Genomic DNA, 23,529 nt, shown 5'->3' on the forward strand with positions numbered 1-23,529 from the left:
GTGTTCATGAATGTTTTTTTATTTTTAAAGAAGAGCAGGACAGTCTGCCATCCTTTTGTATTTTTTGCTTTATTCTGTCAGGTAGAAAGCAGAGGAGGTAACAGACAGCTAAGGGACTACAGCTGAGGAATTGCCATGATGGGGCTCGAACCCCTGCCTCACGCCTCACCTGCTGTTCACACTTTTGAAAAGGTCATCAGTTTTGACCACAATGATAAAATATTATGTCTTATCCCAGCCATTGTTCTTTTTATAGTTTGCCATATGAATATAATTTCATTATCTTTTTAAACTTAATTTAACTTAATTTATTTAAACTATTTCTCCCTGACTCTTAAAGCCCAAATTATGTGTTCAACCCCCTGCAGAGATTTTTTATTTCTTTTTTTTTTCATCCTGAAATCTACTAATAAATTTGAGCAGGTGTTCACTAAATACCGTGGAAGCAGGAACAGTTTTTGCGAGCTGAGATTGGGAGCGGGATCTCGCACACCTTGCAGGCGCGGCCCCCGCCACAGGTGGCGAGGCGATGGGAGCCAAACCTGCCTCGCCTCCTCGGAGGTGTCGAAGCCGCACCGCTCGCTGTTCCCCCCGAAATCTGGGCCGGGGCGGGCGCTGACGGCTTTTCAAAACGCCCGTTGTGTGCTATCAGCATTTTCTGCGCAGACGGCCCTGTTCCTGCCCGAGGCCAATGCCAAGCAATTATAATAAACGTAACAAATAAATCCATCAGCATGCGTGGCTGTAACGATATATCAATGTTGAAGGCTAGTTAGCCGTTTGCTCCAGGGGCTCCGACAGCATCTTTTGAAGAGGGGGGAGGCAGGCTGATGGCTGATGACATTCATGGGTGTCTGGGGCATTTTGGACTTCCATGAACAGTCATCTCTGTTTCATAGGTAATCTCTAAATTAAACTGTTTTTGGGGGAATATTTTTAATACCTTCGCATAAAAATATAACAAAAATGGCAAGTGCATTTTGCATTGTGTTTGTGTGAAAATTATTGATCACACAAACACTATGAAATCTTTTCTCTTACGCAACCATTTTTCTCATTAGTAAAATTATTTTGCAGGTATTAGGTATTAGGTATTAGATAAGGTATTAGATCTGCCAATGCTTTAATTCAATTGTCTTTTAACCATGGTTTGCATGGTAGCCAAACTCAATTATAAGGGCCTCAAAAGGATTAATATGTTTTTATATTGACTTGAGATGCCTCAGGAAGTATTCAGTTCTAGAGGTGGATGGTGCATTAAAAGTAAAAAATAAATCTTAAAATGTGTGATTTTTCTTGTTAAGCAAGCCAGTGAAGGCCACACAGTAATATTAAATAAGTGTGCACAGCTTCGGCTGTCCTTCGGTGGTCATATCTCTGTCAGAATGAAGTGGCCTTTCACCTCGGCTGACTTATGACCAGATTAACCAGGGCTGCCTGCGGAAGAACAGTCCACACAGATCTCCAGTGATTCCTGTGAAGATCCTGAGAGCATTAAGCACATAATTAAGCAGCGGATATTATTGGCAAGAAAATCGACCTGTTGTGACAGTTGAGTCTTAGGCCCATTGTCTTGGAGTTTTGATTAACAGTAAGGTCACTGGGCACAAAGAACACTTTTTTTTTTTAAGTCAATTTTAAAGTTAATTTTCATAGCAAAAAAATTAATAATAAATGAAAACTGAAAGGAAACGTGTATGGAGCATTTTACAGTGATTGTTTTGTTCTCTTTTTTCTTTTTGGCCGGTTCGAAGTCTGTGTCTTGTTTATCCACACCATGCTGTTCTGTAGTTTCCACATAGGCTGTCTCTTACTATTGTTCTTAGAGATCTGAGATTTGGGCTAGAAAGTTGCAACTTTGAATCTTAAGGCTCCTTGGGTACATTAATGTCCTTAATTCGATAGTAAATATTTTTAATTCCCTGGACAAATTATATTATTCAAAATGAAAAAGGAATAACAAGCTGCACCCCAACATGTGTTAGTTTTGTGTTTGAAATATGCATGGAGATGTGTGTGTGTGTGTGTGTGTTGCAGGGTTGTGTATGAAAGTGATTTCTGTAGGAATGATTCATCCGGCTTCTGTGGCTTTCGGGTTGTTAGTTTGCACCTTTCAGTCTTGGATACTCCCTGCTGGTGATGTGGGGGTGGGAACGCATTAATGATGTCTACACACGGTGCGATCTGAAGGCAACTAATGAATGATGACTGTGCCCCTTTCTATTACATTCCATCCTTAGAAGAGGGTCATGGCTGGACAGCACTCCTTAGATCCCTCTAAGGAGTGCTGTCAGCCATCTTTCAACTGTATAGTACATTTGAATCCATCATAGAAAAAGTTTAAATTCTCCTATTAACATGTGCTCTAACTAAATGTAATCTGTATTTGTATTTGCAAAGAAATTATGGTTAACAGAAAAAAAAGACACAAAGTAATATTAGCATAACAATGCAACATACAGTATAGCTTCTACATTTCTGTTCCGTTTGAATTGGCAGTAGCTTTCATCATTTCATAACCAACAATACTTGGAGGTCATTCATTTCACACAACGAGCTGTTCATAAAATGAATCATTCAGCTCAGAAAAAAAACAATTCAAATATGACAAATAATGAAGTTCAGTACCTTACATTTGGGAGGTAGAGTCACACCGTCCTCCGTGATCCGTTACTCCAACTGTCAGCTATTTCTTAGTTCAGCAATTTCCCTCCCTAAATATGGGCAGTTTTCTCCATTTGAGGGTACGTTTCTCTAACAGGCTAATGATGAAGAGCTACAAGCCTACATCAGAATGCTAGCCTTCGTGTGGTCTGTACTCTGTGTGAGTGATCTTTCATGCCTCCTGGAAGCAAGGCCAGCCGATTAGCCAGAGCTGTAGTTGTTAAAAATATGAATCCATGCCAGTGCTGACTGACGTGACTCTTTGTACAATAGTGAGTTAACATAGCAGATAAATGATTTGTTATTAAAAATGTCAAATGTTTCAAGTACTTTTACTCAGCCATAATGTATAATGTATGTACATTTATCATTTATATGTACTGTATGCATATGTTCATTTATAAAATACATTTTATAATGAATATGAAACATATGCTTTTTTTGTATGCATGTGTGCATACACACACACACACACACACACACACCTAAACGCACACACTAGTACACGCAACAGCAAGAACAAAGCTAGCTCCAACCAACAAAAGACCATGGATGACAGAATTGAAAACATCAATTATACATGATAGGAGAGAGCAAAAATAATGCCTTTGATTTGGATGGCTGAACCATAGGATGAGAAAAGAAGGATCAGGAAACCCTGATAAGCTGCACTTGTGTTTTGTGTATGCATTCCACCTGTGATGGACATTAAATATTAAGATCCAGGAAGGGGAATGTTTTCTAGGTTAGTGCATGCTATTGTTTGCCGTTTGAAATGGAAAAAAGGTTTATAGTACTGCCAGGATACCACCGCATCCAGTACCGAGCACAGCGAATGCCAGCTTTGCCACCTGTTCCGTAGTTTGCTTTCAATATTCAGAAATAGTGGTGCAGTTCTTGCCTTAGCAAAATAAATAAATAAATAAATAACTAAGTACTCTGAAACCATTTTGATGCATTTTCACTTTTCTTTTACTGTGGAAAGTTTTCTTCACTTATTGATGAATGTCTGAGTTGTCCCAGAAGCTAGGAGGGATGTGAGAACGTGTGTACTTATCCCGCCTCCATTTCTCCAGAGCGTCTGGTAACTTTCATGTAGAAACGGAAAATACGTTCCTCTTCCCCGCAGCAGTGATTTGATTCAAGGGCAAAGTCGAACCGCAGCGCTGAAATTTGTCTCTTTGAAGGATGGGAGTTTCACCCCGCTAACCCCTGGAACCATACGCCCAGGACTCCCCGTATCAGCCACACACCTCCCTTGTGGGGAATTTCCGCTAAAATACATCAAGAAGATTTAAAAGGCCGCTACCGCCGCTTGTTTGTAATTGTTGCAGGCCTCAGACGGAGGAGATATCCGAGGCGGAGTTTGCGTGACGGTCATTTTAATTGGGCGCGACCTTCCTTTCCTCGCCGTGCCTCGGTATAAAGGCGCCATTTCCGCGCTGACAGCCCCAGCATGCACAGTGACATCCGCTGGCCTTATTTTCCCCATAGGAATAGGCCTAAGGAAATGCCACATGTGACTGTGGAGAGCGCTGCTCTCCATATTCCCTTTGATGAAATGCCATTGTGTTCTTTTAACAGAAGACATTCAAATGGAACTCGTATCTGAAATTCAAGAAAATTGGCCGGTACATAGTACCCCAGTGTGTTATTTTTTTATTTGCTTTGTTTGTGTTTTTTGTAACAGATTTAAACTTGGTGTTTGATGAAATAAAGCTAACTTTTTCATTTTTAACATTGTATTTGATTGTTAGCTACACACTGTACGCTCTGCCTCCATGGATAGTTACCGGCTGAAAGTAAGAAATGGTAATAAGGATATACTTGCAAAGCACAGCAGGCCCTTTGGATCTTGCTTCAAACAAACTGTGGAGAAGCTGCCTCCTGCATAGACTGCCTTTCCCTTGTGTTTCAAAATTAATTTCCAGCTCCATCCCTTGGTGAATCATAATGAAAAGGTTGGCGTGTCCCGCAGTTCGGATTTGCCGTGTGATCAACCATCCCAAAAGGAGCCGCTCGGAATCTCCCGGCAACCACTGAACAGGCATTGAGGAGGTCCGCCTCATTATTGCCGGGTTACAGTCAGCTCCCCACCTCGCGTTCCTTTGTGGGGCCAGCTGTAAGACCAACGCAGATGCGGGCTACAGCAGCGCAGTCGCAGTCTGATATGTGAACAAAAATGAATGCGTTGCCTGTCCACCATAGTGTTTGTCATGTGTTTTTAAAAGTGTCACTGCTGTTCTGTACTGTGAAATACAGTACTCCCATCTTCCCATAATTATAGGGCAAGAAACATTTTCTTATAACAAGCCCAGTCCTTTTTAGGCAGAATATCTGACCATTTATATTGATTTTGTATTTAGGGAGGTACAGTGGCTGACTCCAGAACTCTTGAAGGTTTAACTTTCACACTGCCATGTTATTTATTTATTTATTTTTAGAAAAGAGAATTTCTTGAATGGAACATAACATTTTCTACACAAACACTACCACAATTTTATCCCCTGTATTAAGCGTAAAAAAGACATACTTCATACATTTTGGCACAATTTGGCACCATTTGACTTTTGTATGTGAATGGGTGTGATATGCTGATAGTAATATTGTATATTTTCCTGTAAAATTTATATGGAGGTCTATAGGTTAATTCAAGAGAAAGAGGCATATGAGCCTCTATTTTCAGATTGGCCTTTTAATGAGTACTTAACTTGGGGCAGCAAATCCAGGAGGTACAAAAAGGGCTAAAATAAATGTTCTAATTTTTGTTTTGAATACTAAAATGGGGAAGAAATTTCAGGGACAAAACAACAAAGCAGAACATTTTGGGTAGTCATCAGAGTTCTGTGCAAAACTAGATGCAGCTATTCTGAAATGATTTCAAAATTATTTACATCACACATACATAAAATGACATGCCACTTTGCCTATGTGGGGGGCTGGGACCACCTGATAGATGCTGTTGGTGGTAGCAGAGTTTGTTTTAAGGGGTGATGGTTGAAAAACTGTTAGATCTGTTGTGTTCAGAGTCTCAGAGCTCAGTCATGTAAAACTTAACTGAAGGCTAGGCTGCAGTTGCAGCTACAGCTTGTCTCAGAGAGAAGATGGCAGTGTCATGATTTGGAATATTGTAATGCACACTAGTTTCATACAGTTTGTCATTTTAGAATAATAAATGCATTTTTATTAAACATTCTCATATTTTCCAGATTTAATGGATTCCATATTAATTCCTGGATTCCCTGTTAATTACTGAATTCAGGCATCCTGTTCAAGTTCTCCGCATTGCGTAACCAGAGGGCCCCATGCCTGACTCTCAGAATCACAAAACCATTATAAATGCGCAATTATCAGAGTTCCAGCAGGCAGCTGTTCCAAAGGTCAATCTGACTGCAGAGTCCCACTGCCTCTGCCTCAAGACACATTCAACCTTAGTATTACAGTATACACTCAGGTCTAGTTCCCACTTTAATAATACATGGATAATGTTTCTGCAGAAGTTTAGTTTAATTTTCCTTCAAGTATGCAGTGGCAGAGAAACACAGCACAGCAGTGTGAGGTCACAGTATGCAATTACACGGCTGTGTGTCATTAACTATGCATCGGTTGCTAACGCACACGTGCTAACATAGCGCTAACACGATGCATCACGCATGCAAATGTACACAACTTTGAAAAACCGCTCCTTTGCATTTTGATACGACACAATCAGAATTCAGTCACAAACATGGTTTGGAAAGTTCAGCGATCCCATTAATGAAAACATCTACCTCTATTAGAGGATGGGAGTAAATGCTGGCTGGCTCCGCTTGTACTTCATACATCAGATTGTACTATAATTCTGTCAACTTGGTTTCGAATGTAGGGGCTCAGGAGTCGCAGGATCCGCTAATAGCAGGGGCTCTCAGTGTAGTGATGAACCCTGCTGTCATAACTGGCAATAGTGTTGCTGAGAGAGGGTGTGTGTCAATGGGATTGTACCGCTCTCATGGTACGACAGTGGCTCCTCTGGTCTTCCAGGCACCTGCAGCCTGTCAGAGCCAGAAGCTCTTGAAGCGCACTCCTCCAGCGTAATTACCAGGCAGCTCATCTACTGGAATGCTGGGTGAAGAGAAGCAGCAGCTGGCGGAGCACGCTTCAGAGGAGATGCCTGCTTGTCTGAGCCGTCCCAGACTGACAGAGGACGTTGCGGTGACAACGCGAGAAGGGACTACCAGCGCGACTGGGCGCTCCAAATTGAGGGAAAGGAGTAAAAAAAAAACTTTAAAAAAACAAGAGGACACATTTCTGACAAAAACAGAAGTGGCAGTTTAGTTCACATTGTCTCTGGCTCGGCCATGATGCTGAGTGCGTCCAAACTTTTATTTATCACACGTGTGACTCCCTGCTTCCTCTCTGGCCTGGGCCCAGGTCACCTCAGCCAGCTGTTTCTCTGAGTCCTTTATTTCCCCTTTCTGTGTACTCATGAAACTGTGGTCCAGCACCTCTCTACAGCTTATGTTTGCTTAGCTTTTCTCCACAGGAGGGTTTTTTTCACAGAAACAAGTTTTTTTTATTTTATTATCTATAGCCACGCTGTTAGTCTTGTCTGTCACTCTTGTCTTCACCCGTTTCTTAGTTGAGAAAACTCTCTCATGCACAGCTGTGCTGACAGAAAGATACATGCAAATCTCCATTAGCAGAGACAGGCATCTGCCTTTTCCTCTTCAAGTTTTCACAGATTTGTCTTCCGAAATGATCTGGAGTGGAAAAAACAAGTAAAACTGTACTCATTTAACTTTAACGCCCATGACTGGACTGCTTTTTTATTTATTTTGTATGTTCGCGATGGACAGCCGTTTAAACATATTTCCTTTTGCTGCATTTAAGTTGATTATGGAGGCCTTGAAAATGACATTTTGGGCTTCTTGACTTCTATTATGCTTACTTCTCCCTCATTACACCTCCAGTATCTAGCTGGGTCCAATGTTAGCAGAAGAAGCTGAACATGATAGTAGAATGCTTTAGATTAAATGGGGACATTTTGACAGGCAGATAGATCTATGGGTGGATTTAAACTTCTGAGGGCTTCTGTCAGTCTTTAAACAGGTATTTCCAGTGCACAGGACAAGAAAAAAAGCAGTTGCTCAGTCACGTCTGATACATAGTTTTTGATTACCATATTTGAGAAATAGACAATATAATTTGATCTGGAAAACTTGCTCTGTTCTATCTCTGCATTCAGGAAAAGGAATGCCTTTTGGCAATGAGAATCACATCTTCCCTCTCAACCAGTTCCATTGTTTTATTGCCTTCTGGAATGAGCCAGAGACCCTGCCTGGCTAAAAAGTATGCACTTTCAATGATCATGGTCTTTTGAATTTTAAGTTGGAATCCAATATGTGACATTTAATTTAAATTACTGGTTGAAAATCTTAATGTCTCTATAGATGGTTGTTGAGGCTTGATAGTTGTCACCTACTCTTCTGTTGTTAGAAGTAAAATTAAAACTTCGGTGCTTTTTATAGGTATTCAGTAGCTGAACTGGATTACCACCTGACATATTCATGTTTGGTCTCATTAGAAAGAGATTTAATTAATGAATCTTTTGATAATATTATCATGGTGTTTAGCCCTGTTTTCACCAACAGAATTTAACTTTAAGTACATGACCAGCTTTTAGATTGCCCAGTTCATGTCATAAACAAGCCTAACCCTAGCCTGTATGATTTAAATTCATAATTTTAATTGACTCCCTCTTATTTAATAACAAGATTTAGTCTTAACACCTGATACAGAGTTTGTTTTGGCTTGCTGATTTTACCAGGCTACTGTAGACTAACCTATCAATGAATTCAGTGATTGAATTGATAATTGTAATTTTCAGTAATAATTATTTAATGAAATCATATAAAATATATTTTCTTTGTAGCTCAAGTGAGGGATTCTAGCATGCAATACCACTTGTGTTCAGTTTTCAGAGTGCTAAACATTTTAACTTAAATAACATAAACATTGACTGTTGGAAATACTGGATTTAGAAAATAAGCATGTTTTGAATTAAACCTTGCTTATCCCACAGTCTTTATGTGGTTCATGTTATATAAATGATTTTATTAATTCACAGGATGTACATTGAACTTATTTAAAATTTTATAGGTTAAGACTGTGACAAGGCTCATCGAGCATAACTACCTGTATAGCAACCTGTATAGCGCGATGGTGAGCATTACCCAAAAGGTTGAAGTGCGACCCCAACTGAGTCTGGGTAATGGAGAAGATGAACGTTTGACGACAGCCAGTGGTTTGTTGTATTTTCCTTTTTTAGAGAGGGCGATGCGGGTGTTGTTTCAACATCTCCTAACTGAGAAACGTTTGCCATTTTTCTGGCTGGCTGACTGCCCTCAGGGATTGAATCACTGTCCGTGGAATCTCTTGAGCACCTAGCCTGAGATGCGGGCAGGTTTTCTGCAACATGCCACATGTTGTGAAAAAAACGGCTGGAGACAGCACTCAGAACCACGGAAGCACTGTGTGTCTGTTGTGGGCGGTAGCCGTGAGCCATCATAAGGTATGCAGAGGAAGGAGGAAATCTCAGCAAGGTGTTTTTGAACAAGCCTACAAAAAACACCAAAATAGGCTGTCCTGCAGGCCTGGTGTGAACTTTCTTCCCAGTGTCAGAAAATTACAATATCTTAGTCCATTTATCATGTATTATGTACAGTACTTATAATTCTTTACAAAAAGAAAAAAAAAACTGTAAACATAAAGGATCATGAAGTTGCTGCTAAGGACCTGATATTGGCAGACATTACATGGTCATTGTAGAATCTACCATGTCATGTCTCGTTAGGAAAAGAGTGAGGGAACTGAATGCAGAAATTTCTTGACAGGGTAAAATTTTCTTTTGTGAGGGATTCAAAAAATAGAAATATTCGCTGAAATATAAAAAATGCCATCTGTAATTTGCCTGTCAGTCACCAGAAAAATGAACATTATAAATGCATAATGATCACTGTGTTCAAGTAGGCAGATGATTTAAAGGTCAATGAGATGCAAAGTCCTGTACAAACCTGCACGGGGAAGCAATACAACTCATTCCAAAAGTCGGTGGACGCCAGTGGATTATGTTTACTTAAATTGTACTTACTGCCAATTTAAAGAGTACCAAGAGGATATCTCTGAAAATTAGGAGTTGTTTACCTTACCATTAGTATGTGACATACATACCACACGCCCTTACAAAAGCTATCTGCTTGGTGCAGCTGAGCAAACATTTTCCTTTGAAGTAGTTTTTGTATTATTGTTTGAAATGACATTTTTTGTTTGTATTTTGTGTGCTTTTTTCCCCCTGTAGTTCCGGCAAAGATTGTGAACATATCCTCTGACATCACAGTAAATGAGGGCAGCAGCGTCACTCTCATGTGCTTGGCTATTGGAAGACCAGAGCCCACCATTATGTGGAGACACAGTACATCAAACGGTAAGTTGAAATTGTCTTTAAAACAAGGCATTTTTCTTCTCTGGCTATTGCTATGACGGTTTGTATGCAGGTTATTAAGCCTGGGTTTTCCAAAGCTACTCCTAACATGGGTCTGCATATACATCGGTTTTCACTACAAATTATTTTTTATAAAATCAAATTAAACTCTTAACAGTTGTGGGATGGTGAATTGCTGGAGTTGTGTTCCTGTTCATAAATGTTTTTTAGTGGGAAACATGTAGGTCCTTCTATATAAAATTAAACACAAACTCACATGATTGAATTTATAAGAAAAACATTCATACCTCTCTCTCTGTAAACTTTAACTTTTAAATGTGGGCAGTTAAGAAAAAATGATGATAGAAATATTAAAATCATAGTCCAAAACCATGCCAACTTTTACTAAAAGATCAGTCAACTCACCTCCAGTACTTGCTTCCTAGTAAGACAGCATTAATGAGAAAATAAAAGCACATGAAAGTCTGGCCTGAATTCAATGCTTTGTACTTTTAAAGAAAATTCTGGTCTTTTTTCCCCTCATAATTTGGCAAGCTAATTTTTTATGATGGCTGATATTTGCCAGAGTGTTTGTGTAGAATAAAACAAATACTTATATTCAGTTGAAATTCAAGGTTAAAAGGAAAGTTTTCTATCCCTGACATAATTTCATTTTTAGTCTATGCTTTTGATTGCCCCAGAAAGTCTTTATTGGCAAGGAAGTATATTTTGGATACTTGTGGAAGTTTTTGATAACCAGCTGACTTAACAATGGTTGGATTTTGGGGGTTCATGCTCTAAAGCAAGAAAACACACTTCAGGTAATTGCGAAGCAGCTTGTACCATGGTATTGGGTCCAGAGGCTGTACAAATGAACAAAATAGTGTTGCATTTAAAAATAAAGAAAAGTTGCGTGTATCATAGGACATAGTTCCAACAAAAAATAAGATGCAGTGTACTTTTTTGAAAAATTGGGTAATACACACGTATACAACCTATGCTGGCAAAACATTGCAGTACAAGCTGCTTTGGATTTGCTTGAAGTATATTATTCTCTTGCTTTTGACCACAAACCCTCAAATTCCCCTATGCCAACTGTCATAAAGTCAGCAGATCACAAGAAACTTAGGGAAATTTGTAAAATATCCTTTATCACAAGCTCAAAATGTCTTTGTCAGTCTGAAACAATGTAAATAAAGCTGAAATCATGTAATAAATTGTAAATAAAGTTTGTTTTTATTTCTAATATATTTTTCTCCTTTTAGTTTGGGGCTCATGAATAAAAAATAGATAAATTGGTATATTTGAGTTATTTGCAACGCATGTTATAATATAAAATAAAACGAAACATATATCACAATGATAGAAAGCAATGCACTCACTGCAACTTTGTAAATCACGTTGATATGACAATATAATTTCTTTTGTTTGTTTCGTATTTTTTTAAGCACAGTGCTTTGGGAATTAGAATTTTGTCTGTTCACCTTTGAAGTTGCGAGATGCAATGTGTGGATCACTGTTCCGCTGGCCGTTCAGGTAATGGCTATAGACCAGTATGAGTGCATGAAGTGTGTTAATGAAGTTGCGCCCAGTCAATTTAAACCAATGCAGAGTGACTCATACCCTACAGGCAATGCAGTGCAGCTGAGAGGTTTTCTAATATTATCAACATATTTATATACTTGCTGACTTCTTTCTGGAATATGTATGATTGGCCTATGTACATGTTGGAACAAATAAGAAATGTGGCAGAAAACCGCTCCAAATTGAACACAAATAATCTGATGGGGTTGGTTCTATTTTAGGCTGTCAATTATGTTGTTAGAAGCAGATAACAGCGCATGGGTTTGTAATTATTCAGCTCGCTTCAAAGAAAGGCTAAATGCATATGGATGCTGGTTCTTTCGCCGCCATTGGGTTTCGTGGACGCCAAAAGTCAATTTTAATTCACTGATTATCACCGACACCGAAGACGGACATGAGCTCACCGCAAAAATATGTCAATATTCTGTGATGGAATCATTTCTCCGAAAGCCAATATGCAGCTGTGCTGATAGTGTGGGTTTAATGTTGCTTGCTATTCAGAGATTGTGTGTTATCATGTTTGACATTTATGTGGGGAGCTCTAATGAAAGCCATAAGATTTAAGCAATGTTTTGAGCCTTGCCAACACAGTCTCCACTGGCATAAAATGTATTAAAAAAGTAAATGCTGTCGGAAGTGACATTTGTAAACAGTTCTCAAGCCCCCAGATAGTCACCCCATCCACACACACAATAAATTGTATTCATTTCAACTGTTATGTTTCCAAGGTTTTTTTCTTTCTTTTTTTAAAATAAAGTTGAGTGTAACATGCCCACAGTGGTCTCAAGGTGTTTGCTTGCATAAATGAAAGAAAATAATCATATGGTTCTGAAATGCCATTGCTTGCGTCTCAGGATTATGGCCAAGATTCAACAAATATTTTTTCTTAACTTCGACATTAACTCATTAATTTGAAATGTTTTTTTTTTCTTCCCAAATTGAGTGAATATGTTCTGCTAATCTGTGTTTTTTTTTAGCTGTTGAACTCGCTAAACTAAAGTTCACCGTGTTATCTTGTGAATTAAGGACATATGCTGACTGAATTCAGGCGTGTGACAGTACCAAAAAGATTTCAGACATCATGAAAAAAAACACACATACACACACAAAAACATTTTAATTATTTGTTTTAAGCCACAGTTTAAAAAATACAGCACAGTATCCCAAAATTTTAAAATGACAGTCATGTCCTAGACCTCAAAACTACTCATTGTGCATTGTGATATGGAGGGAATTTGTATACGCACATGCACACATGAATGCACATGCTCATGCATTTACACACACACTTGAATGTGACATCTGACAATTAGTGATATCTGAAATGCCTGTGGTTACATTTTTCATTGCCTAAGATGACAGCAGCCCTGAGCAGCCGTTGATCTAGGAAAACACCCAGCGCCTCAGAAATTTGGGATGTAATGTGACACAGAAACAGGCAGCGCAGGGCACAATATTAAATAAATTACATTCAAATTTATTAGTCGTGACATTTCCAATTTCAGGGATGCAGTAGGGGATGAAACGTTTTACATTTTTGCGAATGGTTTAAGCGGGGAGTCCATTTTCTTAATATATGTATGCAGTCGATTTAAGTATGAGATTGATTAAGTGCAAGTCTCTGTCTCCCCACCACTCCTTTTTGGCAATCCTGAAGAATAAGATGTCATCTCCTCTTTGGCTGCATTGCGAAAAGGGATCAGTGAGATCGATTCCCGAGGTACAAGACTAAAACTTTTGAAGGACAATGCTGGGGCCAAAGGGACCAGTCAGAACTATTTATGACATAATTTAACACCGTTTCAGAAGAGCTCCTGGCTCTTCACTGCAGTCATTAAATATCCTATGGCACTTATCACTAAGGGTTGGGGTGTTCCCTGGTGTTACTGGCCAAAATCTCATCCTGTTCCTTTTTCATTTATCCGGTTTGAATAAATACTTTCCTTTGACCTCGAACGTGAGGCGAGTGATATGTTGTGCATCGCACAGGAGGGTGTTCCCCTTTGGAGGCTGTGGCTATCCCTCCCTCTCCATCATTAAAGTGATTTTTCAGTGAAAGGGACTGTATAAATGTACTTCATTAATTAAGAGGAAAGAAAGTTGGTTGTGATTATACTCCCTCTGCAGGTTACTGAACGAGTCTTGTCAGAAGAATGAGTTCCTTATTGCACTGCTTTACATTACATTACATTCATTTAGCAAATGCTCATATCCAGAGTGCCATACATAATGAATTGCTACCTTGCACTTAAATAGAATGTGAACTGCAGTACCTTAGTACCATTTTATCTGAAAAGGGCCTGGTGCAGGTTTTTGCTTTAGCCCAGTACTATGAATCCTTATTCAACAAATTAATTAATCAGAGTCTTCAATCAAGACAGTGAAAAGTAGAATCAGGTGCCTTAGTGCTGTGCTAAAATGAAATCCGCCACTCATAACAGCCCTTTTTGGATAAGATTGGACACCCCTGCCATGGAGGAAGGATAAGTAATGCACTCAGGGTCAGTAATAGCGTATCAAGAAGAAATGGAACCTGTAGAAATGGTGACATATTCAAAACAGAATGCTACAAAAAAATTAAATGAAGAGATGAGGAAGTCCAAGAAGAGAGGGTGTGTGCCAGGTCATCTTACATGTATTACGTATATTACAGCCAATCACGTATAACTGATTGTCACACTGACGTTAAAGTGTTTAATCAATTTCCAAAATTCATACAACCAGTTATCTAAACACATATACTCAAGCCTCCAAACCTGAAATGAGAACTTTCAGAAGAATCTAGCATTATTTAATTTATTTATTTGGTGATAACTTTTCTCTGAATTGCCTCCTCTGAGGAAGTTTGTTTTCAGTTCATTTTGTGGCATCAGAACTGTTCATGAATATCCATCCTTTTGTTCTGCAATTTACTGCCGATTGTCACTTGCTCCGAGACAGTGAGTCGGAGGTTTGTGCCCTCTAATTTGGCATTGTGACAGCGTGATTGACAGCTTGGCGGGCTTGTGGACTGATGCAGCAGACAGGTGGCAGATCTCTTGATGAGTGGTAATCAGGCCATTATTCTCCGGAAATGTACAGCACGACGTTTGCTGTGATATTTCTGTCAGAGAGAACAATGGCCCATGATAGCACTCACTGTCACACGGATGATAGGCAATACAGTTTGGGGGGGTGGGTGGGGGGTTGGAGGCCAAAATGTAACATCTCTCATCAAATTGATATATTATCTGCAAAAACAACATGCGTATAGCTATGTTCCCGAAATGGGCATGGGATATCTTCTAGCGTCCAGCTGTTCTGTTTTGTGCATTAGTGTTCATTCAGAACATAGAGTACAGGGCTGAGTTTGCCCCATATATAAATATGCCACTTTACATCCCCACTCTATCCAATTCCTCTCCAGTTTGTGGGCTCCGACAGCACACTTGAATGCAAGGAAATGTTCAACCGTAATGCGTTTTACTCTTTCATTACTTGATATAATCATATGCAGTGCCTCATGGCTTTTTGAAGTATTCATTCAGTTGAAAATGAAAAAAAAAGAAACCTATTTCTTCACGTCCCTCAGCAATCTTCTGGAGCAGAAGCAGTCAATATTGATGTGTCCTAATAAAAAAAGAATTGATTAAATATAGATTGTATGAAACAAAAAGAAGAATGATATGGTAATAATCAGCATGACGTTTCTGTGATTGAAAAGAGGAAGGGAATCTCAACTATGTTTAATTCTGCAAAAAAAGTGAAGTAACATGCTTTTCACTACTGAAATGCACCAGAATCTCATTTCCCAATTGTTTATATGTGGAGTATCCATAGAATTCAAAATCTTTGTAAAACAATGTTTGTAGCAAATGATGGTCAGTTTCCATTTCTAGTTAATATCTTTGATGGTTATTCTGTGCTATGATATTATATGAGTTTTATCTCATATTAATTTTTAATATTAATATATTAAATGTTAACAGCCTATCACAAACATAATTATTACCTTTGATGAGACCAGATTTGACCTTTCTGTCCATGCATACCAACAGTGGTTTTGGTGTAGGAAGGAGGTCGCTCATGTTGAAAATACACTGGTTCTTGGGTTTTTGATAAGGTCAATGTAATCGTGAACTCCCAAGCATTCCTCAAATTTACTGATCCCAAGCATACCTGAAAAACAATCAAGAAATGGCTACCTGATCACAGACTTGTTGTTCTGCAAGGGACACCTCTGTCTCCAGACCAAAAGTGCTTTGAAAATCTGTGGTTTGAAATGAATAGGGCAGTCCCCAAGCACAGAATGAAGGACCTAAAGAATCTTCAAAGATCCTGTGTGGAGGATCCTCCCTGTATGGAAGCTGTCTTTGCTTTTGTTTATCAAGGGTATGAATAATTCTGAAGGTCGCAGTGTGTGTGTGTGTGTGTGTGTGTGCATGCGTGCGTGTATGGGTGCGCGCGTGTGTGTGAAGGCACCATTACCTAGGGGTACTCACAGACATTATTTTTGAAGCATTATCCACTTAGACTGCTGGGAATTTACAGAAGCAGCTCTTGTTAATTACCTTGCTCAAGGGTGCAGTCAATGTGACCCGGGTGGAGGATCTGAGGCAGCAACCAGTTCTCTCGCCACTCTGCACAACATTACTGCCATGGCCACCGCCACCACGATGGTAGGTATTGGAGTGCTGTAGCTGTATTGTTCTGGCACCTGCTTTCCTACTGATCCAGAGTTTTATTCACTCAAAGCGAGATCCCTTCACATGGCCCAAACGGAGCACAAGTACGCAATGCCATAATGCTTTCAAGCTATTCAATGAAAGGTATTTCAGGCAAGACTGAGTGCTCACCTCTGCTCTGCTACTATTGATGTTGGTACTGATCTATATCACTTAAAAGGGTAGGTTGCAGGATAACTGCTTTTAACTAATCTTCTTTGAGTTAAACTGGAGGAAAAACTACAGATGTTCTGTTGTTGTAGGAGTATTGGACGCCTAGTGTTAAATGATAAATGCTTGCAGGATGCTCATGATGTATGGCCTACGTGCTTGTAAAATGCGAAAGGCTGCTTTGCTTGAGCACAGATAAATTTACCTGGTTCTAACTGTAATACAATGTTGTTTGCCATTTGCTAATATTTTCCACTGATCTTATTCCTCATTGCACTTAATTATTCAAACATGTGCAGGAAGTGAATTAACCATGACTAAAGCTGTTCATAAAGCACTGACTCATTTGCAAGCATATATAGGATATGATCGATTAAACAACAGAGGGCATTTGCAGCGAGCATCATGTATGTGTTATTCACAGCAGTGCATGTAATGTGAGTTCACAAAGTCCCAGAACCCATCTGTGGGAGGTCTGATCCAGTGGGCAAGGCAATATAATGGGTTCTCTCAAATCACACTCTAATTTCACACGCCTCCTCCGTCGTTGGCACCTTGATTACAGTCAACTGTACCTTTCCAAACATTCTCTGAGCATTTGTGGGCACTGGCCTGTTTGGCAACCAGCTGATATTCACCAAGACATGCTACAGGCATCATTAGCCACGCAGGCGGATGAAGCGACAACATTTATTCTAGACTGCTTCTGTTCTTCCATGTGCTGTAGAGAGAGGGGAGAAGAGCTGACTGACATCCAATTTCCTTTCCCATTCTTCATCCAAAAAATTCCATCAGTACCTCTCTTACCAATCAAGCCTGTGTCTGGCACCCCATCCATTGACTGCAAGCTCTTGGAAGTTGCATTAGCAGGAAATTGTCTGGCATTCTCTTTAACTCAGAATTAAAACGCAGTTGTTGGTTCAGTTTATCACAAAAATTAATTTGCTGAAAAAATACGAACACTTCGTTTTTAAGTGAAATGTTCATTTAATCCAGGCCAACATAGATGATAAAAGGTAAGAGGAGGACAGGGCTCATGGACTCCAGCTGTTGTCATGTTTAAAGAGCATAGATTAAAACAAACATGGTTTTGTAGTCTAATTTGTATCAGGGGGGTTTAAATTACATGCTTTAGCAGCAGTGTTATAGGTGCTGCAGTATACAGCACACTAACTGTGTTATGGAAGCAGCTGCCAAAAGTGTGAACCATATGCTTGCATGCAGGTGTATATGTGCACACATTTTCCATTTGCACTAGATGTGTATAAAAAGTTACTAATTTTAAGTTTCTTTACATGGAACATACAAGCTTTCTGAATGAGCGGTGGTCATGGATAGAGAAGCTACATTCAGTCAGCACACGCAAGTCCCATCCCCTCAGACATACTTCCTGGTTTCTTCATGTCTCAGTGCATCTCAGAGGTCAGTGCAAAGCAAGAAAACGGGGTCAAGTGCAGACATTAGTGTCGGGGAAGTGCTAGCGTTCCTCAGGGCAAAGTCAAAGCCAGATTTTTCAGGGAGCCAGAGACAGGTGTGAGGGTTCTGTAGAATGGGTTCCGCGCTTTCCGGTCATAAATCCACAGCAACGCGGCTAATTCAAACTGAACTTTTACCATTAATAATGAATGGGAGAGAGGCGGCCGCTGACTGCATCTGTTTGCTTTGGCGGGGGGTGTTGGACCAGAGCATTATTTCATCTGACATGATTAGCTGGCTTGGGGTTTCTTGGTAGTGGCCCCCTGTGATGACGGAGGAAGCAGCCGAGGCCCAGAACTTGCGTCGCAGCACCGAAAGAGGCTATTAACTACAGCTTAATAACATGTCACCCTATGCTATTCCTCTGAGTGAAACTCTGACTAATCTTTAAATGTGGCTAATTCATCATTGCATGTCCTCACTAAACCATACTTAAAGCCAAGATGTAGCCCTTTAAATTCGAAGACACATTGAGATACAGTTGTTCTTGAAAAAGAATTTTCTCAATATGACAGCGTGCATTTAGCAAGAGAGCTCCTCAACAGAATAAATTGTGTATAATTTATTGACCCAGCAACTGACTTTCTCTTCCTTTTTGATGTGAAATTACACAGGAATTAATTGAAATCTTTAATAAATGGATAAAAAAATGTTTGTGTGCTTATGCAGTGATGTAATACGGCGGGTAATCACTGTACTATACATAGATGTACCAATGTCACCTACATCAGTACTATTTTGAGCATTTGGCATTCATTACTGACTAAACAAACAACATTGCATGAAAGCTTCACATCTATGCAGATGGCATTTTTCTATGCACTGATAAAAAGAAATATCTTGTTATTGCTAAATGAATGTAAATTAAATGAAATATAGAATTTCTGAGGTAAAATGTTTTATTCTATTTCAAATGCTGACAGCTGCTCTCTTACTCTACCCAAGTCAACACTCTCCCCACGTACATTTCAAGTACAAAATGCAACCCCCACCCTGAACTCAATGTCTCCCCTGAGAGTATCTTACAAATTTAGGCTGCCTGAAATAGCACTTCAATGTCACTAGCTGGAACACAAATATCCCCATATCATAATATGAATGAGTCTGAGATATGCTTTTCTGTAAGCAGACAAAAGGCTCGCTGTTCTGTGCTAACTGATAATATGAAACTGTAGATCAGCACATGCAGCTAGCATATTCTCTTTTCACCTTATCCTTCCTGTTATCCTCGAGGGAATGCTGAATGCTGGATTACAGAGGGATTCCAGTTAGACAACAAGTTTGGGGCCCATTAATGGTTTTCTTTTTCTGGTTACGTGACGGTATCTGTTAGCATCGTTCCAGCGTTGAGCCAACATTGTTTACTGTGATCCTCCTTCCGCTGTCTCACACCCCCTTCAATTGTTTAGTAAATGCCTTTCAGAGTGGCATGCTGAGAAATGTTATAGCTGCCTGTTGAGAGAATGACATGACATTTACTACCAAATACCTAATTTAATTTTCTACCAGCGCAATGTATTTATAATAAAGCCTTGCCACCTTTATTACACATGAGACCTGGCAGGCAATCTCACCCCCCCTCCCCAAACTACTTTTATGTCTGAAAAATATTCAGTGAACATTTTTGTATACTCCACAAAAAAAATATGATGAATATATTGAGATTTTGTTGATCGACACACAATTGTTTGCTTGTATTAAATTAGAAATGTGCCTCTTTTTTCATTAATGATTTATGCTTGTGTCATTTTTGTAGCAGAATTATGCAGAAGTAACTTTTTTAAATTCCTAGTAGTGGTGATGCATAATTTCAAATACATCAAAGAAATCATGTTTGAGCACATTTTTTATCACTTCTTTCTCCTTCCAAGCTAAAGCAGACTTTTTTCTATTTTAGTTTCTGTACTTTTTATAAAATAACAATAAAATAATTTTAAGTTAATACAGATATACACATACAAATATTTGACAAAGTAAATGATTCTTATGAGGATGAAAGAATTTAGGTACTCATGTGTTATATGTTACATGATATGTGTTAAGTATATACAGTATGTAAGAGGTTATATGATATATAAAGAAATATAGTACAAATGGGAAATTTCAATTCCCATTTCCAATGTATTATACCAACTTTGTTTTGTTTCTAAAGTTTCTGCAAGTTTATACAGTTTATAAAGATAACTTTATCCTTGTCCATTAATTATTCAGTTTTTTTTTTGTAGAACTCATGGCCTTGCTTTCTTGGTCTTTGCCGATATAAAAAGTTGTTTTGGTAAAAAAAATGGTAAAATGGACTGCATTTATATAGCGCTTTTATCCATTCGCCAGAGCAGTTAGGGGTTAGGTGTCTTACTCAAGGACACTTCGACACACCCAGGGCGGGGTTCGAACCGGCAACCCTCCGACTACCAGACAATCGGTCTTACCTCCTGAGCTATGTCGTTTTATGTTCTGTGGTGTCTGTGTTGTATAATGACTGCAGTTATTTACTTTCGGTGGACATGATGACATTGGCATTGTTGTTGAAATCATTGTCATTATGTTCCACAGTGTGTAGTTCTGGGCCCTTATGAAAGTAATGATCTTTTTATGATTCCTTTTAAAAAGGAATATAGCCAGAACCATGCGTTTCTTCAAAAAATATATATATCAGCTATTTGTGAATATTTGTCTTGTAAATTGGCAGGAGTGGTAATAATTACAGCTCCATGCCTGATAAGGCAAATCACTTATTGATTAGTCATTGATTTCAGAAAGATCATAAATCTAAGTTAATGAGGCTGGAAGGCCATTTGAAAAGTCCTGGTGAAATTATGACATTAAGAGGGTGATTTACATGCGCACAATCAGAGTTGAGCACCGTGATCAATGATCTGGGAGTGAGTTCATTGGGCAGAAGGTCTGAGGTGTGCAAATGCATTTCCGAGCAATTTAAAACTCTGTAAAACCGAGTCTGTTTACATAGCAGGTGCTATAAAAAGAGGTTTTGTCTCACCACAGGAAAACCCTTAAAGAAGAAAAAAGGTATAACAAAAGGCACAAACAGAGGTAATATGTGATTTATGGTGGCTTTATTTTCCTGTAATATGGATGAAATATAGAAGGGACAGACCCTTACAGAAATAGAATATACTGCACTATATTATAATAAAATATCAAAATATTGCAACACTTCACAGTATAGAAAATCACATATAAAATAATTAGCAGTAAAACATATTATTTATTATATTTCCCAAAATGTGTGCATAGTAACAATCTATTGTTGTGCATTTCATTTCCATAGGGTGAGGGGGTGCTAAATGAACTGTAGCCTTACCCTCATTTGCCTCATATATTAGTTCTCCCAAAAGGATATCTGATTCGGGTCTCTTTCTAGGATCTGTGTGCAAACTCAAGATGGTGAGAGTGATGGACAGTAAATGAAGTGGAAATGCCAAAGCCAGCCTGATATTGAAAGTTTCAAGAATGTCAAATACAGGGAGGGAGGAATGTTGGGTCAATGAGAAATAATGAGATTGTGGAAGACAAATATAGTAGTTATAGCAACCGGCAGGCCAGACGGAAGTATTCCAACAGGACTGGTAGTTCTCATGCCAGGTTGTCTGAAAGCTATATGAGTCTTCTCAGCAGCCAGTATAATTGCTACTTATTGTGATACTGCACTCTATTGAAATTTGACATTTATACTGCACCAAAGCTGATTCTCAGGGGTAAGGTAGAGAAATAGAAAACCTGAAAGACAGGGGTTATATCCACAAAAGGAATATTCTCTCTGAAGCAAATGAACTAATTGTATAATATTGACAATCAGAAGTTGGTTTCATGGTATCACAAATGATTAGATAGGCAAACAATGTTCACTTTTGCCCTGTGTGGAGATGAATAGTGTAAATTATTTTAATAATAATGGTTTTGCTTGCATTTAACAAATATTGTTTATTCAGCTTGCATGTGAATTTATATGAAAGCACTATTTTACAGTAAATTAACTTAATGGTCAATTAACTGTAAATTACTTACCAGTAATATGAAAATAAATTATATCTACACTAGGTAGATAAACAAAGTACAATACTTGGAGGGATATTTCTTCTTGATTGGTCTCTTAAGTGTTTGTCTTCAGTATGGATTTTGATTTGATAATGAGTAATGAATGAATACTGTACCAAGCTACAAGATTAATTTATGAATACTATCAAATATACTAAGAGTGCTACCGTATAATTGCTTTTTAGTTACCTTGCCGCTAAATTGCCTACTTTTCAGGAATAGGACATAATTACCTCAAACTGTTTATTTTTCCTGCTTCAAGTAATTAGGACACATAAAATAAAGCGATGTTGTTTTTTTTCCCCACATACCCTTTTTCTCTCCTCTGCTGAGGAAGCATAATTTCATCACCATATATCAAATTAAAATGTCCCCATTCTGTCAATGACAAGACAACCGAGAGAGTGGAGATTCCCTGGGAGAGGCGAGATATGTCCAGAGCCAGGCACGGTCCAGACACCAGGCTGATGAAAACTGCAGCAGAAATATCCTGTAAGGAGGTTGTTTACATGCTGTGTATCTGCACGTCTCTGTGTGTGTGTAATTGTGCTTGAGCATGTGTATGCGTGTGCTGTAGGCTGTATATTTTAACTTAAAACGATGCGTTCACGATAGACTGAAAAAACTTTTAATCCAACTCATGCTTTCTTGGAGACTTAGGCCTGGATCCCGGTCAGGGGCGTAGCTACTTCTTGCCGAGCCCCATCCTAGACTGCAACTCGCATCTCGTCTTTTACCGATAACAGCAAAAAAAAGGACACGCGGACTTGTCACCGTCGTTACTTTGAGATCGATTACCCTGCTGATACGATACCCCTCCCCCTACTTCGCGGATTCCACGAATACAGTACTAGGGAATGAAGCTGAAAGACTAAGTGAAAGGGATGAAAATGCCAACGAGCTTTGATTGATTCTCGTGACTTTAAACGTTTTTTTATCTGATCCAAGAAAAAAAAACTTTCATGTAAGGAATTCTGGTAACAATTTCGGTAGCCTATATAGCCTATCAAATAGCAACATGTACTTTTATATTTCAACTCAAATTTTCATTAATTTTCAGCAGCTGATTTATGAGACTTTCTCAAGCCGATATGTTTTGACGACATCGATTAGTTTACGTTACCTGCAATGTTAGTTGTTTAACACAATCTTTAAGTCTAATAGTAATGACAAATGAGTATTACTGCAAATAAACCTGCCGAAAAAACATCTACATGAGTAGGCAAAACTAAATAGATAAACAACAGCAGTGTAACACAGCAGGCCAATGCATAGCAGAACACTTTCGTGCTTGTAATGTACTGTAAATGCTATTGAACTATTTATGGAATGAATTGTGTGGCCCACCCACTTTTATTCAGGCCCACCTGCAATTTCATTTCTGGCTACGCCACTGATCCCGGTAACATTTGTGCT

At 38.9% G+C, this 23,529-nt stretch overlaps 1 protein-coding gene across 3 annotated transcripts in view; it reads left to right on the plus strand.

Annotated features, from left to right (window-relative positions):
* opcml (opioid binding protein/cell adhesion molecule-like) overlaps window positions 1-23,529 on the plus strand; it is a 349,349-nt gene that overhangs the window by 284,912 nt on the left and 40,908 nt on the right. For all 3 annotated transcript variants that reach the window (XM_035435361.1, XM_035435362.1, XM_035435360.1), the window contains one exon: window positions 10,001-10,126. In XM_035435361.1, the coding sequence (XP_035291252.1) occupies window positions 10,001-10,126 (126 nt within the window). The remainder of the gene's footprint in view (window positions 1-10,000; window positions 10,127-23,529) is intronic.

This window comes from Anguilla anguilla, chromosome 9, assembly GCF_013347855.1.
Source record: "Anguilla anguilla isolate fAngAng1 chromosome 9, fAngAng1.pri, whole genome shotgun sequence".
NCBI classification, from domain to species: Eukaryota; Metazoa; Chordata; class Actinopteri; order Anguilliformes; family Anguillidae; genus Anguilla; species Anguilla anguilla.